The 14,942-nt window shown below is 43.0% G+C and overlaps 1 protein-coding gene across 1 annotated transcript in view; it reads right to left on the bottom strand.

Moving 5' to 3' along the window:
• Positions 1-223: 223 nt before the first annotated feature.
• BUB1 (BUB1 mitotic checkpoint serine/threonine kinase) overlaps positions 224-14,942 on the bottom strand; it is a 98,022-nt gene continuing 83,303 nt past the window's right edge. Inside the window, exons 20-22 of the mRNA XM_073672761.1 lie at positions 14,533-14,710; positions 13,494-13,600; positions 224-1,891 (exon numbers count right to left, since the gene is read on the bottom strand). Coding sequence (XP_073528862.1) covers positions 1,696-1,891; positions 13,494-13,600; positions 14,533-14,710 — 481 coding nt within the window. The 3' untranslated portion in view covers positions 224-1,695. The remainder of the gene's footprint in view (positions 1,892-13,493; positions 13,601-14,532; positions 14,711-14,942) is intronic.

Consider the following 14,942-nt stretch of genomic DNA (forward strand, 5'->3'; position numbering starts at 1 on the left):
GGCGCCGATCTCCTCCCATAGGTGTGACCTGGACAGCCCAGTGGGCGTGCCCCTGTCACAGCTAAAGCTGTTTCAATGCAGCATATGCAGTCGGAGGCTGACTGCAGAGTCCTATGTACAGGGGCTGCCATATTTGAGGTGTGTAACTGCTGTTACACACCAGAAAATGCAAATGGCAGCCCCCAGCTGTTGACTAAAATAATAATAATAAAAAAACGGTTCAAACAGTGAATTTAATTTTGTATTAAAAAGAACTGTTTATATAATCAATAATTAATACAAAAAAAACTGCGGCACCTTCCCTTTAAGAGCATCCCTCATAGTCTGTGCCTGAATAGATACATTGCCTGCCAGGCCCCGTGAATGATCAGGAATGCCACATGATAAATCTCAGCCTGTGCAAGGAGCTGCACCCTGCATGTGAATAAGAAGCATGAGATGTCCCCTTCAACCCCTGGATATCATCTTTAGAGGCCTGTATCATGCAAGTCCCGACAGTATTATTTATGGAACTCATGGTCCCTGATGTAGATAATGCTGGTCCTCCATCTTCTTTCCAGTTAGAGAGCTTGCTAGCTTTGGTGTGAGGCCCGCAGAACTCCTCAGATATCGGGAAATGCCCGTCGCAGGAACCACCGAAAGTCTTCTATTTGCTTGGCCGACACTGGGACGCTTCTTAGCTGACATTTGGGGGTAAATGGTTCTTAATTGGGTCTGCAGACATCACCCAGGCAGGAGCTGAACTGCTGCACGTCCTCACTCCTCCATAGCCAGGCCACTCCACCAACATTTCAGAATTTAACAACATTTTTCAATCTGTTGTTATAAAGTATTCTAATTTACTGAGATAATGACTTTTGTGTTTTCATTGTGTGTAAGCCATAATCATCAGCATTAACAGAAATAAACACTTGAAATTGATCACTCTGTTTGTAATGACTCTATGTAATATACGAGTTTCACTTTCTGTTTTGAAGAACTGAAATAAATTAACTTTTTGATGATATTCTAATTTAGTGAGCAGCACATACATACATCTATTTATTTATGAAACAGTCTGGGAGGACTGCTGAAGCATCAGCGCAGGTAAGACAACAAAAGTTGACAATTGTTGCAAATATGAAAACATTTTTTAAAGTTGGATAACTCCTAATATTTAGCAAAGTATTGCCTAGTAGAAACACCATCAATAAGCTGAAAGAAGAAATTTCACGTTTGTACAATAGCCAAAAATTGGGTAAATTTGTCAAAACCATCTAATTCTTAGAAAATGAAAAGTTAGTTTAGATTTATCATATGGCATCACTGCTGCCAAAATTTTACGTTTATAACATTTATTAGTTGGCTTACTTCACACCAAATTTGTAGGGCCCATTTTGATGCAATTTAAGCTATGCCCCCTTCTGACAAGTCACGCTACAAACAAGTCGTAAAAAGTGTCTGTAAAAGAAACAAACAAACACTGCTCAAGCCGTGAAAAACAGTTTCAGCACATATCATGGCAGAATTCATGTAGCATTATGAATACATTGCAAGTATTTTGCTCCATCTGCTGTAGGTTAGAGGTTGCTGTGATATTCTCTATAATTTGTGTTCGATCTGTGAAACAGTCTTCTTAAAAACGATGAAAGTACAAAAACTGACACTTAGTTGTCCAATACATGAAAAGAGTTTTTGTAAAAAGTCCAGTCAAGGTTACTTCTTCGAAGACTTGTTTTCTAGAAGCAGTATAACAAGTCTGTTGTGCAAAGATTTCATCTTATTAATGTACATCATCTGGAAGGTATGAATCAGTTTTTCACGCAAATGTTTGAGTGGAGATTGGCTGTGACAGTCGGGGACATTCAGCAGTGTATGGAAAAAGTCTTCCCACGCTTTTCCATCCCGCAATCTAAAATAAATTTATGAAAGGAGATATAAATCGTATATAATTAGAGAAACAATGTAGTCAAAACAATATTTTGATGTCAGAAGTCTATGGATCCAGGACCAACACCAATTCCAGAGTTGAAAAAGTTGTATAAAATATATTAACCCCATTTGCACTGCTCGGAGATTGCCATGACCAGGTAAACTAGGAAGAAACTCAAAATCAATGGTAATGATAGATTTCCAGTTACAAATGTATGTGCAGTTTCTAAACAAGTTCTTTAAAGCCCTTACCTGGAAAACAAGACAGATCACAGACTAGAGCAATCTTCATATATAGAGCTATGGCATATCAGCCATGTTTCCACTGTCAAGATTTAGGCACTCTTTCAGACAGGTCACTTGTAATGCAAGGGTTATTTTGCATGGAATAATGAATGCACTGCACATCTTAAAGAAGCACTTCTGTTATTTTATTATACCCTAAACCTGTGTAATTGTTAGTGTGGTGTCAGTGTGTTAATATACTCACCGAATGCCATCTTTTTCGGTATCTAGCACCACTCTGCTCCTCTTCAGTCACATGACTGATTCATACTCTTCGGATCACACTGGAAGTGTGTGTGTGCGCGTAAGTAAATCTGCCTTCTTTTAGGTAACATCTCTCAAATAGCTCTCCTTTCACATAATATGGAAAATTTAGATCCCTCTATCAGATCCATTTTGATTCCCTTTTTTAGGTTGTCAAGATTTTGATTACATCTTTTTGGAAAAAACCAACCCCTCCTAAATTTCCAGATGTAGTTGAAAAAATAACCACTCACAAATTTTATGAATCTAGATATGCTGCTATAGTAAATGATTCTGTTAATAAAGTCCAGTAAAAACAGTAAATTACTTACCGGTAATGTGTTTTTCCTGAGCCCATGACAGCACCTACAACGAGAGGGGATCCGCCCTTCCAGGACAGGAAACCTACAGAATAAAAGGGCAGCGCCTCTCCACCACCTCAGTTGTTTACAGAGCATGAGAGGACACTGCTTAATAGTTATATATCCCATGATTTTTTCTTCTACACACCACGTGAATAAAACACCATGAAGGAAATGAAGTGATCAACTTCTACCAGTGATGGGAGGGAATATAAGGGTGCTGTCATGGGCTCAGGAAAAACACATTACCGGTAAGTAATTTAGTGTTATCCTATCACCCATGACAGCACCACAACGAGAGATTTACAGAGAAAAAACTTTAAAGTTAGGATGGGACCACAGCCTGTAGAGCAGTTTTCCTAAAGGAAAGGACAGCAGAAGATCCCAGATCAAGCCTAAAGAGTCTATAGAAGGTGCAAGGTGAAGACTGAATCGCAACCTTACATAATGCTTGACGGGGACATGCGCTTTCTTATTGTTCTGCCATGGATTCCCCGGATTAGCACAGAAAGTAGAGTGCACAATTTCCTGACTTCTATGGAAATTGGAAGCTATCTTCGGAAGATAAAGTAGCTCCGGAACTGACCCATCTTCTAGGATCTGTATAAAAAAAGGATTAACCGACAAAGCTTGAATGTCACCAACTTACCATGCTGAAGTCAGGGCCATCGGGATAATAGTATGTGAAGACCCTGAATCCATGGGTTCAAGCAAAAGCTTGGTAGAGCTGTAAGCACTGGATTCAGATCCCAGGGTGCCATCTTTGGACTGAAAATGGGCCTAGATCCAAAGCTCACTTTCACATTCCTTGCTTATTCAATGAAGGTTGGACACTTTTCCAGTAGTCTACGGCTAAAAAGGTCCACTTGCAATTCTCTTCCTCTTTATATGAGGTGCTGTTAAAGATAAAAGGTGATACTTCGCCATCTGAACTGATTAGACATAAAAGTGTCATCAGGGATCTTGGCAGAGTTCCTCCATAATGGTTTATGTAAGATAAAGCTACTCTGTTGTATGACAAGACCTTTACATGGTGACCATGTATAGATGAATGGAGCTTTCTTATATACTGCCTAAAGCTTCTTTAGGTTAGAGGAACCAGGTCTTTAGAGGCAGCCTCCGCGTGTGTACCCATGACCATGCTACTACTAGAATGTAGGAGATTAGTTATTAACAGCAATATTGCCTTGTTCAGAGTTGTGGCCAAACTCCTTATTAATTTTGACATATAGCAGGACTCCTTATTCTACCTTGGGAGACTATAGCTCTTACTCACTGCCCAGCGAGTTCTGCAGCGCTGGATGGATCTGCCCATAATCCCGAAATAGTTGTGGGTAAACTACTGTCAATGCCTCTTCCTTCGATATGAGAGTTGTCCTAACTACTATAATCCTCCATAAAGCCTTAAGGCTCATTAACATCTGAATGGAAGGACACAAACTGAAAGCCTAAATCCTCATTTTATGCCAAGAACTATTCTCAGGAAATTTGATGTTTCATGTGAATTGGACCCTGATTGTATACCTCCTTAAACGCCTATACTACTATATAGCAATCTGGAACTGCAGATTTACTAGCAGGTCTTCTAGAGTCCATTTTCAATGATGTAACACTCAGAAATCTGTACAGCCCCTTCAGGTTGTAGCAAACCCAGGTAGGACTGAGTTAAATAATAGCTTTACAGATCTTGATTAGGGCCCCTGGAGAGCTAAGCACCAGAGCAGGCTAGGCATTCACCTTAGTCAGACTGCTGGAGAGCAGAGCAGATGGTATGTGCCTTGGAGCTAATCAGAGACACAGGCCAGACTCCACAAGTATCAGTGGTTCCCCTGGATAAGTATTGTTTTGTTTGATCAAGCTGGGTTAGCCAAGCTGTATATGAGTAGTCAGGGTTTGTCCTATTTAGTCAGAGCTTGGACAAGACCAGAAATATTAATGTTTATGACTTCTGTGCAACCTGTAAAAAGCAATAAAACTGCGCTCGATTGGACCAAACCCACAATGGCAGTATGAGCACTACATGATGCCTCCTACCTTTAAGAGTGAAACCCTACAATATTTATTATCAACCTGCAAAACTAAGGAAGCGCTCTTATTGTCACCTGCTTCCAATCGGCATTCCACCGAGCACCAGCCAGGAATACTGCTACCTTCTGTCTCAAAATAGAGGCTAGGATATTTTTCCCCTTGAATTCGGTAAGCTTTCCATGCAGTTTATGGACGCTGAACTTGGTTTTGTCAGACAAACTTAGTTGTGGAACCAGTACCTTTACAAAGAGGGACTATGAGGCACAGACACCTTATAAAAGCACTACAAGGCACAGGGGCACCCTGAAGCACCGAGAGACACTATGAGGCCCCATTAGGTACTAAAAAGGCACTGTGAAGCTCCTATAAGGTACTAACAGGCGCTATACAGCACTATGATATGCTATGAGTCACTAGGATATGCTATGCTATGAAGAGCCATAAGGCGCTATGAAGTGCTATGAGGCACTATGCCATGAGGCACTATAAAGCACATGAGACGCTATACGGCGCTATCATGCGCCGTGCCACGAGGCACTGTGCTATGATGCGCCACGAGGCACTGTGCTATGATGTACTAAGATGTGCTATAAAGCGCTATGCTAAGACGCACTATGATGTGCCATGAGGCACTATGATGTGCTATGGAGCGCTATGCTATGACTCACTATGATGTACCATGAGGCGCTGTGAGGCACTATGATGTGCTATAAAGCGCTGTGCTATGAGGCACTATGCTATGATGTGCCATGAGGCACTATGATGTGCTATGAAGCGCCATGCTATGATGTGCCATGAGATGCTGCTATGAGGCACTATGATGTGCTATAAAGCGCTATGCTATGAGGCACTATGCTATGATGTGTCATGAGGCACTATGATGTGCTATGAAGCGCTATGCTGAGGCACTAAGATGTGCTATGAGGCATTAAGATGCGGCATGAGGCGCTAGAGGCACTATGATGTGATGTAAAGCGCTATGATGTGCTCCTTGTGAAGCGCAAAGAGGCTTTATAAGGCACTGTGCTATGATGCGCCACGAGGCACTGTGCTATGATGTACTAAGATGTGCTATAAAGCGCTATGCTAAGACGCACTATGATGTGCCATGAGGCACTATGATGTGCTATGAAGCGCTATGCTATGACTCACTATGATGTGCCATGAGGCACTATGATGTGCTATGAAGCACTGTGCTATGACGCACTATGATGTGCCATGAGATGCTGTAAGGCACTATGATGTGCTATAAAGCGCTATGCTATGATGTGCCATGAGGCACTATGATGTGCTATGAAGCGCTATGCTATGAGGCACTAAGATGTGGCATGAGGCACTATGATGTGCCCAGAGGTGCTGTGAGGCACTATGATGTGATATAAAGCGCTATGATGTGCTCCTTGTGAAGCGCAAAGAGGCTTTATAAGGCACTGTGCTATGATGTACTGTAAAGCGCTATGCTAAGACGCACTATGATGTGCCATGAGGCACTATGATGTGCTATGAAGCGCTATGCTATGACGCACTATGATGTGCCATGAGATGCTGTAAGGCACTATGATGTGCTATAAAGCGCTATGCTATGAGGCACTATGCTATGATGTGCCATGAGGCACTATGATGTGCTATGAAGCACTATGCTATGAGGCACTAAGATGTGGCATGAGGCACTATGATGTGCCCAGAGGTGCTGTGAGGCACTATGATGTGCTATAAACCGCTATGATGTGCTCCTTGTGAAGCGCAAAGAGGCTTTATAAGGCACTGCGCTCAGATTTTTATTTAAAAGAGTAATCCATCTGAATGAAAGATAAACCTTTCCTTTGGGTGGTAAATCTCAATTGTCAGACTAGCCCCACCTGAAGGAGCCAACTGATGAGAAACAGCTGGACAGCAGACCTTCACAGAGACCATGTGCTGTATTAACACCATGTGCCGTCCTATGGATGGAGTAAACAGACTGGAGGACAACAGTAAAAACCTCAGTGTTCGTTTAACATTTACCGAGCAGATTGAGGCTCATTTTTGTGGTAAATTCTGAAGACCAATCATGAGTCTCTGTGCGGCCCAGACATGTGGCTAACTTTAGCCTAGAGGTCTAAGGTCCAGCTTCCGTCCTGAAGCCAAATTTAAAGCACGGGGCCCTTGGCCCAGATTGGGTCTTACAGAGCGCACACACACCCAGTTTTGCGCTAACATCCTACAGCCTTTCCTAGTAACCATAACAAGGAAAGGGCCCCATAAACAAGGTAAACATTCACAAAGATCACTCACCACCAGCTGCACGGATTCGGAGGCTGGACCAAGTCACAGGCCTGTTCCTCTACATCCGTCCATGCCTGAGCACTACTGGGGTGGTCAATCCCAGGCAGGGGCGCCTCCAATAGTGCGCCGATCAAAGCTGGAGCTGCTGCCCCCAGGCAGGGGCGCAGCTCAACAGGTGCTCCCATTGATGTGCAGAGCTGGAGCTGCTGACCCCAGACAGGGGCGTAGTTCCACAGCAGCTTCTCCACTGATACACGGAACTGGAGCTGCCGACCCCAGACAGGGGCACAGTTCCACAGCTGCTCTCTCACTGACGTGCAGAGCTGGAGCCGCCGACCCCTGACAGGGGCGCAGTTCCACAGCAGCTTTTCCACTGATGCACGGAGCTGGAGCTGCAGACCCCAGGCAGGGGCGCCGCTCAGTCATATCCGGATCTTCAACAGGTAAGCCTGACTAAGGTTCTCCCATCAAGGACCCTCCGGTACGCTCGTCATCAGGGCCGCAGGCTGGTACAAAACAGTAGTCGGAAACATGTTAGAAGACATGGGTCTCCGCTACTTCTTTTGTTCACTGGCGTGCGTCTTAGGGCGCGATTTCCTGGATAGCGTACTGAGCCACCGGGATGCGCGGCTGCCAGGCCACCATAAGGTAATGGTGCGGCTGCTGCTCGCGCCCGTCCGACGGAACAGGCCCCCTTGGACCCACCATGGCGCTTGGAAACCGACCGGCCCAGGTCTGGGAATAATCTTCTCTTCTTTCTTCTGCTGCCGTTGTAACAAGGTTCCCCCTCAAGGACAGGAAACCAACTGAGGTGGTGGAGAGGCGCCGCCCTTTTATTTTGTAAGTTTCCTGTCCTGGAAGGGTGGATCCCCTCTCTCGTTGTAGGTGCTGTCATGGGTGATAGGAAAAAAGGTCCCAAAGTTCCTATTTTATCCTCCTAATAGTGTAACATAATTATAAGTTATATATATATTGTGTCACTTTTGTTCATAATGCCGTGAGATACTTATCTATATATGATTACTTTGTATGTTTTCATTGTTAATTTCCTTGTATTTTATTGCATGTACTATGTTTGTTATTGTACCATTTATGACTTTTAATCTGCATTCTCCAAAGTTCCCATTTCCCGATCCCCTGATCGTCTTCCCTCCTCTTTCCCCCTTCCCCTTTAAAAATGTTTTTCTTTTCTTAAATTTAATAAAAATTTGAATTACTTTTATGCCCAAAAATGACAACAGTATTCTCTGAGTGATACCTTTATTGGTTAACCCAAAAAAAAATATATATATGCAAGCTGTCAGAGAACAGAGGCTCCTTTGTCAGGCAATATTACATCCAGGAATCACACAGACAACTCTTGGATATAAAAGACGTAGTTACTTACCAGTAACAGGATTTCTCAGAGCCCATGACAGCACCGGAGAGAGGGGATCAGCCCTTTCAAGGACAGATAAAGAAGGGCGGTACCTCTCTCCCGCATCAGTTGTTTACAGAGCACGAGTGTACCTCCAGGTTAACAATATACAACATTATTATGATGCTTATTAGGAACACCATGTTACTATGTATGAAAGATAAAAGTAAGTGTGCACACCAATGCGTGAAGGGAGGGAATATACAGGTGCAGTCATGGGCTCTGAGAAATCCAGTCACCGGTAAGTAACTAAGTCTTTCTCCTTCCCCCATGACGGCACCACGGAGAGAATTACAGAGAAATACATTAGGGAGGGACCACTGCTTTCAGGAACCCTTCTACCAAAAGTAAGGTCTGAAGAAGAGGCTAGGTCCAGCCGATAATGATTAAAGAATGTAGAGAGATGACCACGTAGCGGCTCTACATATCTGTTCTATCGAAGCCCCAGCTCTTACCGCCCAGGAGGCTGCCACTGCTCTTGTCGAGTGAGCCTTCAGATTCTCAGAGGTGGCTTTCCCACATGAGGAGTATGACAGTGTGATGGCGACTCTTATCCATTGCACCTTTAGAAGCTTTCGGCCCCTTCCGAGGTCCCTGAAAGCACACAAAGAGCCCTGTCCTTCCTACACTCGTGTGGCTACTAGGTACTGGATTAGGCACCTTCTGATGTCTAGTGTATGCAATTCCCTTTCTCCCTTGTTTTTGGGATTGGTGCAAAAGGAAGGGAGGGTGATCTCCTGAGACCTATGAAAAAGTGACACAACTTTTGGTAGGTAGGCTGGGTCTGTTTTAAGGACAACTATCCTCCAAGATTTGTGTGAATGGAGGACCTGCAGATAGTGCCTGGATATCGCTCACTCTACGCGCTGACGTGAGTGCTACTAGCAGTGATGTTTTAAGGTGCAGGGTTCTTAGAGATGTGTCTGACAAGGGCACGAAGGGAGGTTTGGTTAGAGCTGTGAGGACTAAGTTTAGATCCCAAGGAGGCGTGTTCCAAGAGGGGATAGGTCTGGATCAAGCCGATGCCTTGATGAACCTAGATATCCATCTATTTCTAGCCAGGTCGCAGTTTTAAAGGGCCCCTTATGCTGCGATCTGAACTTTCAAGGTACTTGTAGCTAGACCCTTTTCCAATCCCTTCTGCAGAAATTCTAAAATGGCTGACAGTGGAACCCCTCCATCCAACTTGGAACCTGACAATGAAAGTAACTTCCTCCAAGTTTTCCCATAAAGTCCAGTGGTTACTGGCTTCCTACCTTGTAGTAGCGTGGAGATTAAATTTGGTGAAAAATCCTTATTCCTCAGGAGAGCCCTTTCAAATTCCAGGCTCTCATGTGCAAGTTTTTTACCTGAGGATGACAAACTGGCCCCTGAGAAAGAAGGTCCAGAAGTTCTGGAAGAACCCAGGGGACTGAGATGGACATCTGTCCTCCTTGATCTTTTACAGAACTGCTGGAATCAGGGCAATCGGAGGAAAAGCATAGCCTAGAGGGGAATTCCATGAAATCGAGAAGGAGTCTACCGCTACGGGGTTCCCTTTGGGGTTTATTGAGCAGAAAGCCTCCACTTTCCTGTTCTGACTGTTGGAGAATAGGTCTATGGTAGGACGTCCCCACTTCTGTGATCTGATTGGACACTGATTCTTTCAGTTCCCACTCGCCCTGTCTCCCCAGAGAAAAAGTAATTTTTGACGACAAGATTAGCTGACCTTCTAAATGCCCGTTTAGCAAGCTTTTGGCTACTAGAATCTCCCACTGCAACTGTCTGGTATGATTCTGAGCCCATTGAACAGCCGGAAAACAGGCCATCATGGAACCTAGGAGGGACACAGCTTTTCTTAGAGACATCGATGGGTGATCCTTTATTCAAGAAATTTGAGCTATGATCTTTTGAATCTTTCCTGCAGGGAGGCAACATTCTTGATTTTTTGAGTCTAATATGATGCCTAGATATTCCTGTACTTTATTCGGCTTGGTTCTGGATTTCTCTAGATTTAAGAGCCAGCCTAAGCTGCTCAAGGAATCCATGACCTTTCCTAGTTGGTCTTTGCCATGCTGGAAAGAACTGTCTTATCAGAAAATCATCCAGGTATGGGACAATCAGCACGTCTTGTTCTCTCAGGCGTGCAGTTACCTCCGAAATTATTTTGGTAAATACCCTTGGGGCTATGGCTAGACCAAATGGGAGAGCCGTATACCCTGAGGAACTTCTGATTATCCTTGTGTATAGGGACATGATAGTAAGAGTCATTTAAGTCCAGAACAGTCATGAAACAGTCCTAAAACAGTATTTTTACTGACGTCTTTATTGACTCCATTTTGAAGGTTTGAACCTTCAACAGGTTGTTCAATTTTTTGAGATTTACAGTTGTCCTGTAAGTCCCGTCCGGTTTTCTCCTCAGGAACAGAGGGGAGTAGAAACCTTAGCCTTTTTCCTGGACAGGGACTTCTTGAAAGACTGCTTTCTCCATCAGGCCTAGAACTTTCTGCTCTAAGGCTAGCTGCTCTTCGTTTGAGGATCTTTTTGTTCACTCATGACCGAAAGAGAACTGCCAGAGCTCTACCAGACACACGCTGCAGTGCTCTCGGACGATTATTATATACTAATATAATATACATTAATCGCTGGAAAGCACTGTGGAGTGCGTCTGGTAGAGCTCTGGTAGTTCTCTTTCAGTCATAAGTGAATAGGAGCACCAGGAGGTGCAGACCCTGCATCGCCAATCATCGCCACCACGGCAGCCTCGATCGCAGCAGCAACAGAGATAGAAGATATATTTGGTCTCCACCCAGTCTGCCACCTCTTTGTTTTTTTTTTTCTTCTTTTTAACTGGGAGAAAATAGCGCCATCATATCCCTTTCCTAAGGGACGCCATGCATCTGCCCCCGGAAGTTGTCCCCGTACCTGCGCCTGACTGGATGTTTGGCATATCTTAGATGGAACAGCTTTCATCCAAGACAAAAAAAATCCATCTACAGTCAAGCTCTGAGGTACAGTTGAATTGGTTCAGACAGTAAGGACAGAAAACTGTAGCTGCTATCACTGAGGAATACATTCTTACAACAAGGATACCATCCACCGGTAATTGATAAACAGATTCACAGAGCTACAAGAATCCCAAGAAGCAGCCTCCTGGATTCCAGACAGAGGGAGGACAACAGGGTACCTCTTGTGGTCACATACAACACCCACATGAACATCCTAAGGAAAATTGGTGCTGATCTCCAACCCATATTCCACAGAGACCACAAACTGAAAGGAATATTACCCAGAACTACCACTTCTCTCCTACAAACAGCCCCCTAACTTAAGGAATCTCCTTGTCAGAAGTGTCCTTTTATCACCATCAGCGACGGGCACATTCCCATGTAAAAACAAAAAATGGTAATATGTGGGTACAAGTTTTGCATCAAATACAGTCTGCATACCAAGCACAAATCAGGACTACAAAATCATGGATGTCTTTTCATGTACATCCTCCAATGTGGTGTACATGATACAATGCACAAGGTGTCCGGAAGGTGTCTATATTGGAGAAACTATGCAAAAACTGCAAACAATGAATATACACAGACACACAAGTAAGAATGAACTGGACACACCTGTGGGAAAACTTTTATCTGGCCCGGGACACTATGACAGATCTAAAACTTTTAGTACTAAAAGGTAATTTCAAGGGCGACAGAAAAAAAATTGGGAATTCAAATTGATAAGGATGTTCAATTCAATGCACTGACAACAGGACTCAAACACCTGGGTTTATGACTCATTACATGGATTCAATTCACACCTCCACCAGATGGTCTCCAAATAATTAAACATTCCCACAGACTTGCCATTTGCAATGAAAAACCCTACATTTGATCTCTTTGACTTATTAGGAGGCATCACCCCCTCCACCTCATGAACAAATGTCTTGCTGTAACATCTCTTAAATGTTATTCCCCTTGTCTTATGACTTCATGCCTGGAGAAGGAGCCCCCTTGCTCTGAAAGTTTGCATATACGGTATATATATTTTCTGGTTAGTCAATAAAGGTATCACTCAGAGAATACTTTTGTCATTTTTGGGCATAAAAGTATTTACAACGATTTTTCTGGCTAACACGGTACCACAATATAACTTTGTATTGTACATCAATAAAAATTATTGAAACAAATACGGAGGTAAAATACTGACCAAATAGTGAATGTGTGAACGTGGCCTTAAAAAAAAAAAAAAAAAAAAAAATTCTGGCTCAGACAGAACTGAGTGATTCAGGGGGCCTGCATTGCAGTCATGCGACTCAGAAGGAGCGGTGCTGGATACCGGACAAAAAAACGGAGATAGAAGAGTATACTGACACTACAGTGCACTAACATTTACACAGGTTTAGGAGGAAAAAATAAAAGTATTGGCAGTGTGTCTTTAAAAAGGGACCCTGAGAGCTGTGACATGTTGCACAATCCTAAGACAGCATGTTTCAGGCTGCATGATTTCACTCTCGTATGTTTGACTCTGAAACGTTGCCGTGTTTCAGAGAAAGACACTTTTAAAAGCTGCCAGAAACTAGTCAAAAAGGTGGATGACCGGCAGCTTCTCCCTGTCCGCTACCCTTGAGTGATAGTTTGTCATTCAAGGGGAGTGGGAGGAGAGAAGCAGCAGAGATCTGCCTGTACGAGAAGTCTACTGGGCGGCATTTAAAGTGTATTATTCTGTGAAATGCCTCAGTGTTTCAGAGTCCAACATTCACAGGTAAAATCATGCAGCTCGTGGATCTGGCAGCATGCATCAGCAGTCAGGTTACCTTTAAAGTCCATACTGCTGCAAACTATAAGTTTGTACCACATGCAGATTTTTGACACATTCATTGAAAAAAAATGAGAGTTTTTGCCTTGAGTTCCTGCCATTGCCTTGTAGAAAACTCAGACCCATGTACTCATTGTGTAAGAAGATCATTCAGACTGAACGTTACTTGCTATGGTTTTTCCATAATCACTGACCGTTTAAAACTGCCTTCTGTTCTCCATGCTCCTTGCTCTTCATGAACTTTCATGTATTTGCCAAAAAGCATGCAATACACAGTTCCAGCTACTCCAAAGTAGTCTGTCTGTTACATAAGAGAAATATTTGTCACAATATAAAAAAAACATTGGACCTAGACAAAAGGGGGTGAGCAATATGAATGAAATATACCTGTTCAGTAAATTGCTGTATGTTCTTGGAGAAAGTTCCTGCCTTCAGCTCTATATGGTCCAGGTATAACCATATAGCTATATATGCACCTTGCACTTAATATTTGTGCTTTTAAGCATTTTTGCTTCTTCTAATGGCTTTGCAGCCATACTATATAGCTAGTTGGATGCCCCGACTGGACACCTACCATTATTTGATTGCACAGCTGATGACAACCTGCAATTTGTGTGTGTTAGGAGGTGGAAAAGGATGGTGGGGGATGACATTCATTTTTGCAGCTTTTTGGTGGCTTAGCAACCGTACTAAATGGCTAGTAGGATGCCCTGATGGGAAACTGCCATAGTATGATTGCTCGACTAACCACAACCTGCACCTTATGTTTGTTAGGAGGAGATAAGGAGTTAAGTTTTTTGCACTAATAAGCACATTGCATTTTTTACTGTGATGGAACAGACTTGACTGCACCTCTGAACACTGTTCACAGTCAGTTTTTATTACCCATAGCAGGCAAGGCTCTATTATATGATTATATGCATGTCTATTCTTTTAAGAGCCCTAAACTTCAAACCTTTATACCAGTTTCCGCTAGTACTGTAAGCCCTGTCCTTACATTCGAACACATTTTCCTTTTTTTTTTAAAAAGGACATTTAAAATCAGATTTTTCAATAAAAGTTTCAACTTTTTAAACTATTAGTCATGTATCGCTTCTAATTTTTGCCTCGTTTCTATCAAACACTAGGCTTGTCTGTTAAAATTTGTGTTTAAGATATCAATGATCCAAAAATATTAGTGCATGGGGAAGAAATTTTTATAGGACAAAGCGGTAAGAAGGCTTCTCAAAGTACCTGATAATTCCATGGCTTATTTGAGAGCATTTCCGTACACTTGAATCCTGACGTCTCACACTTTCCAGTGAACACTGTTCCCTTGGGGAATAGAGACATATCTATACTTTGACCCAGATCAATCAGTGCCAGCCCATGAGATGAAAGGTCCAAGTTATAGAGTTCATCTGCTATAAACCTGAAAAGATAAAAATAAATAAAATAGGCATAATCTATATGATGCCTCTCAAGACTGTCACGCAGTAAGACAACTCAATGCTTTCCCTACTTATAGAAGCAGTTCCATTCATTTGAATTATTTACTAAAACCATGTAAATACACTGTTGTGTAGTGGAAGCACAGTAAAATACTTTGATTGCCCTCTTCCCCCATTTCCAGCGGTGCTCCAGTCCACGTTTCATTCTTGGGT

The sequence above is a fragment of the Phyllobates terribilis genome, unplaced genomic scaffold, assembly GCF_046119375.1.
Source record: "Phyllobates terribilis strain yellow unplaced genomic scaffold, ASM4611937v1 Scaffold_3__8_contigs__length_932513732, whole genome shotgun sequence".
Classification (NCBI taxonomy): Eukaryota; Metazoa; Chordata; class Amphibia; order Anura; family Dendrobatidae; genus Phyllobates; species Phyllobates terribilis.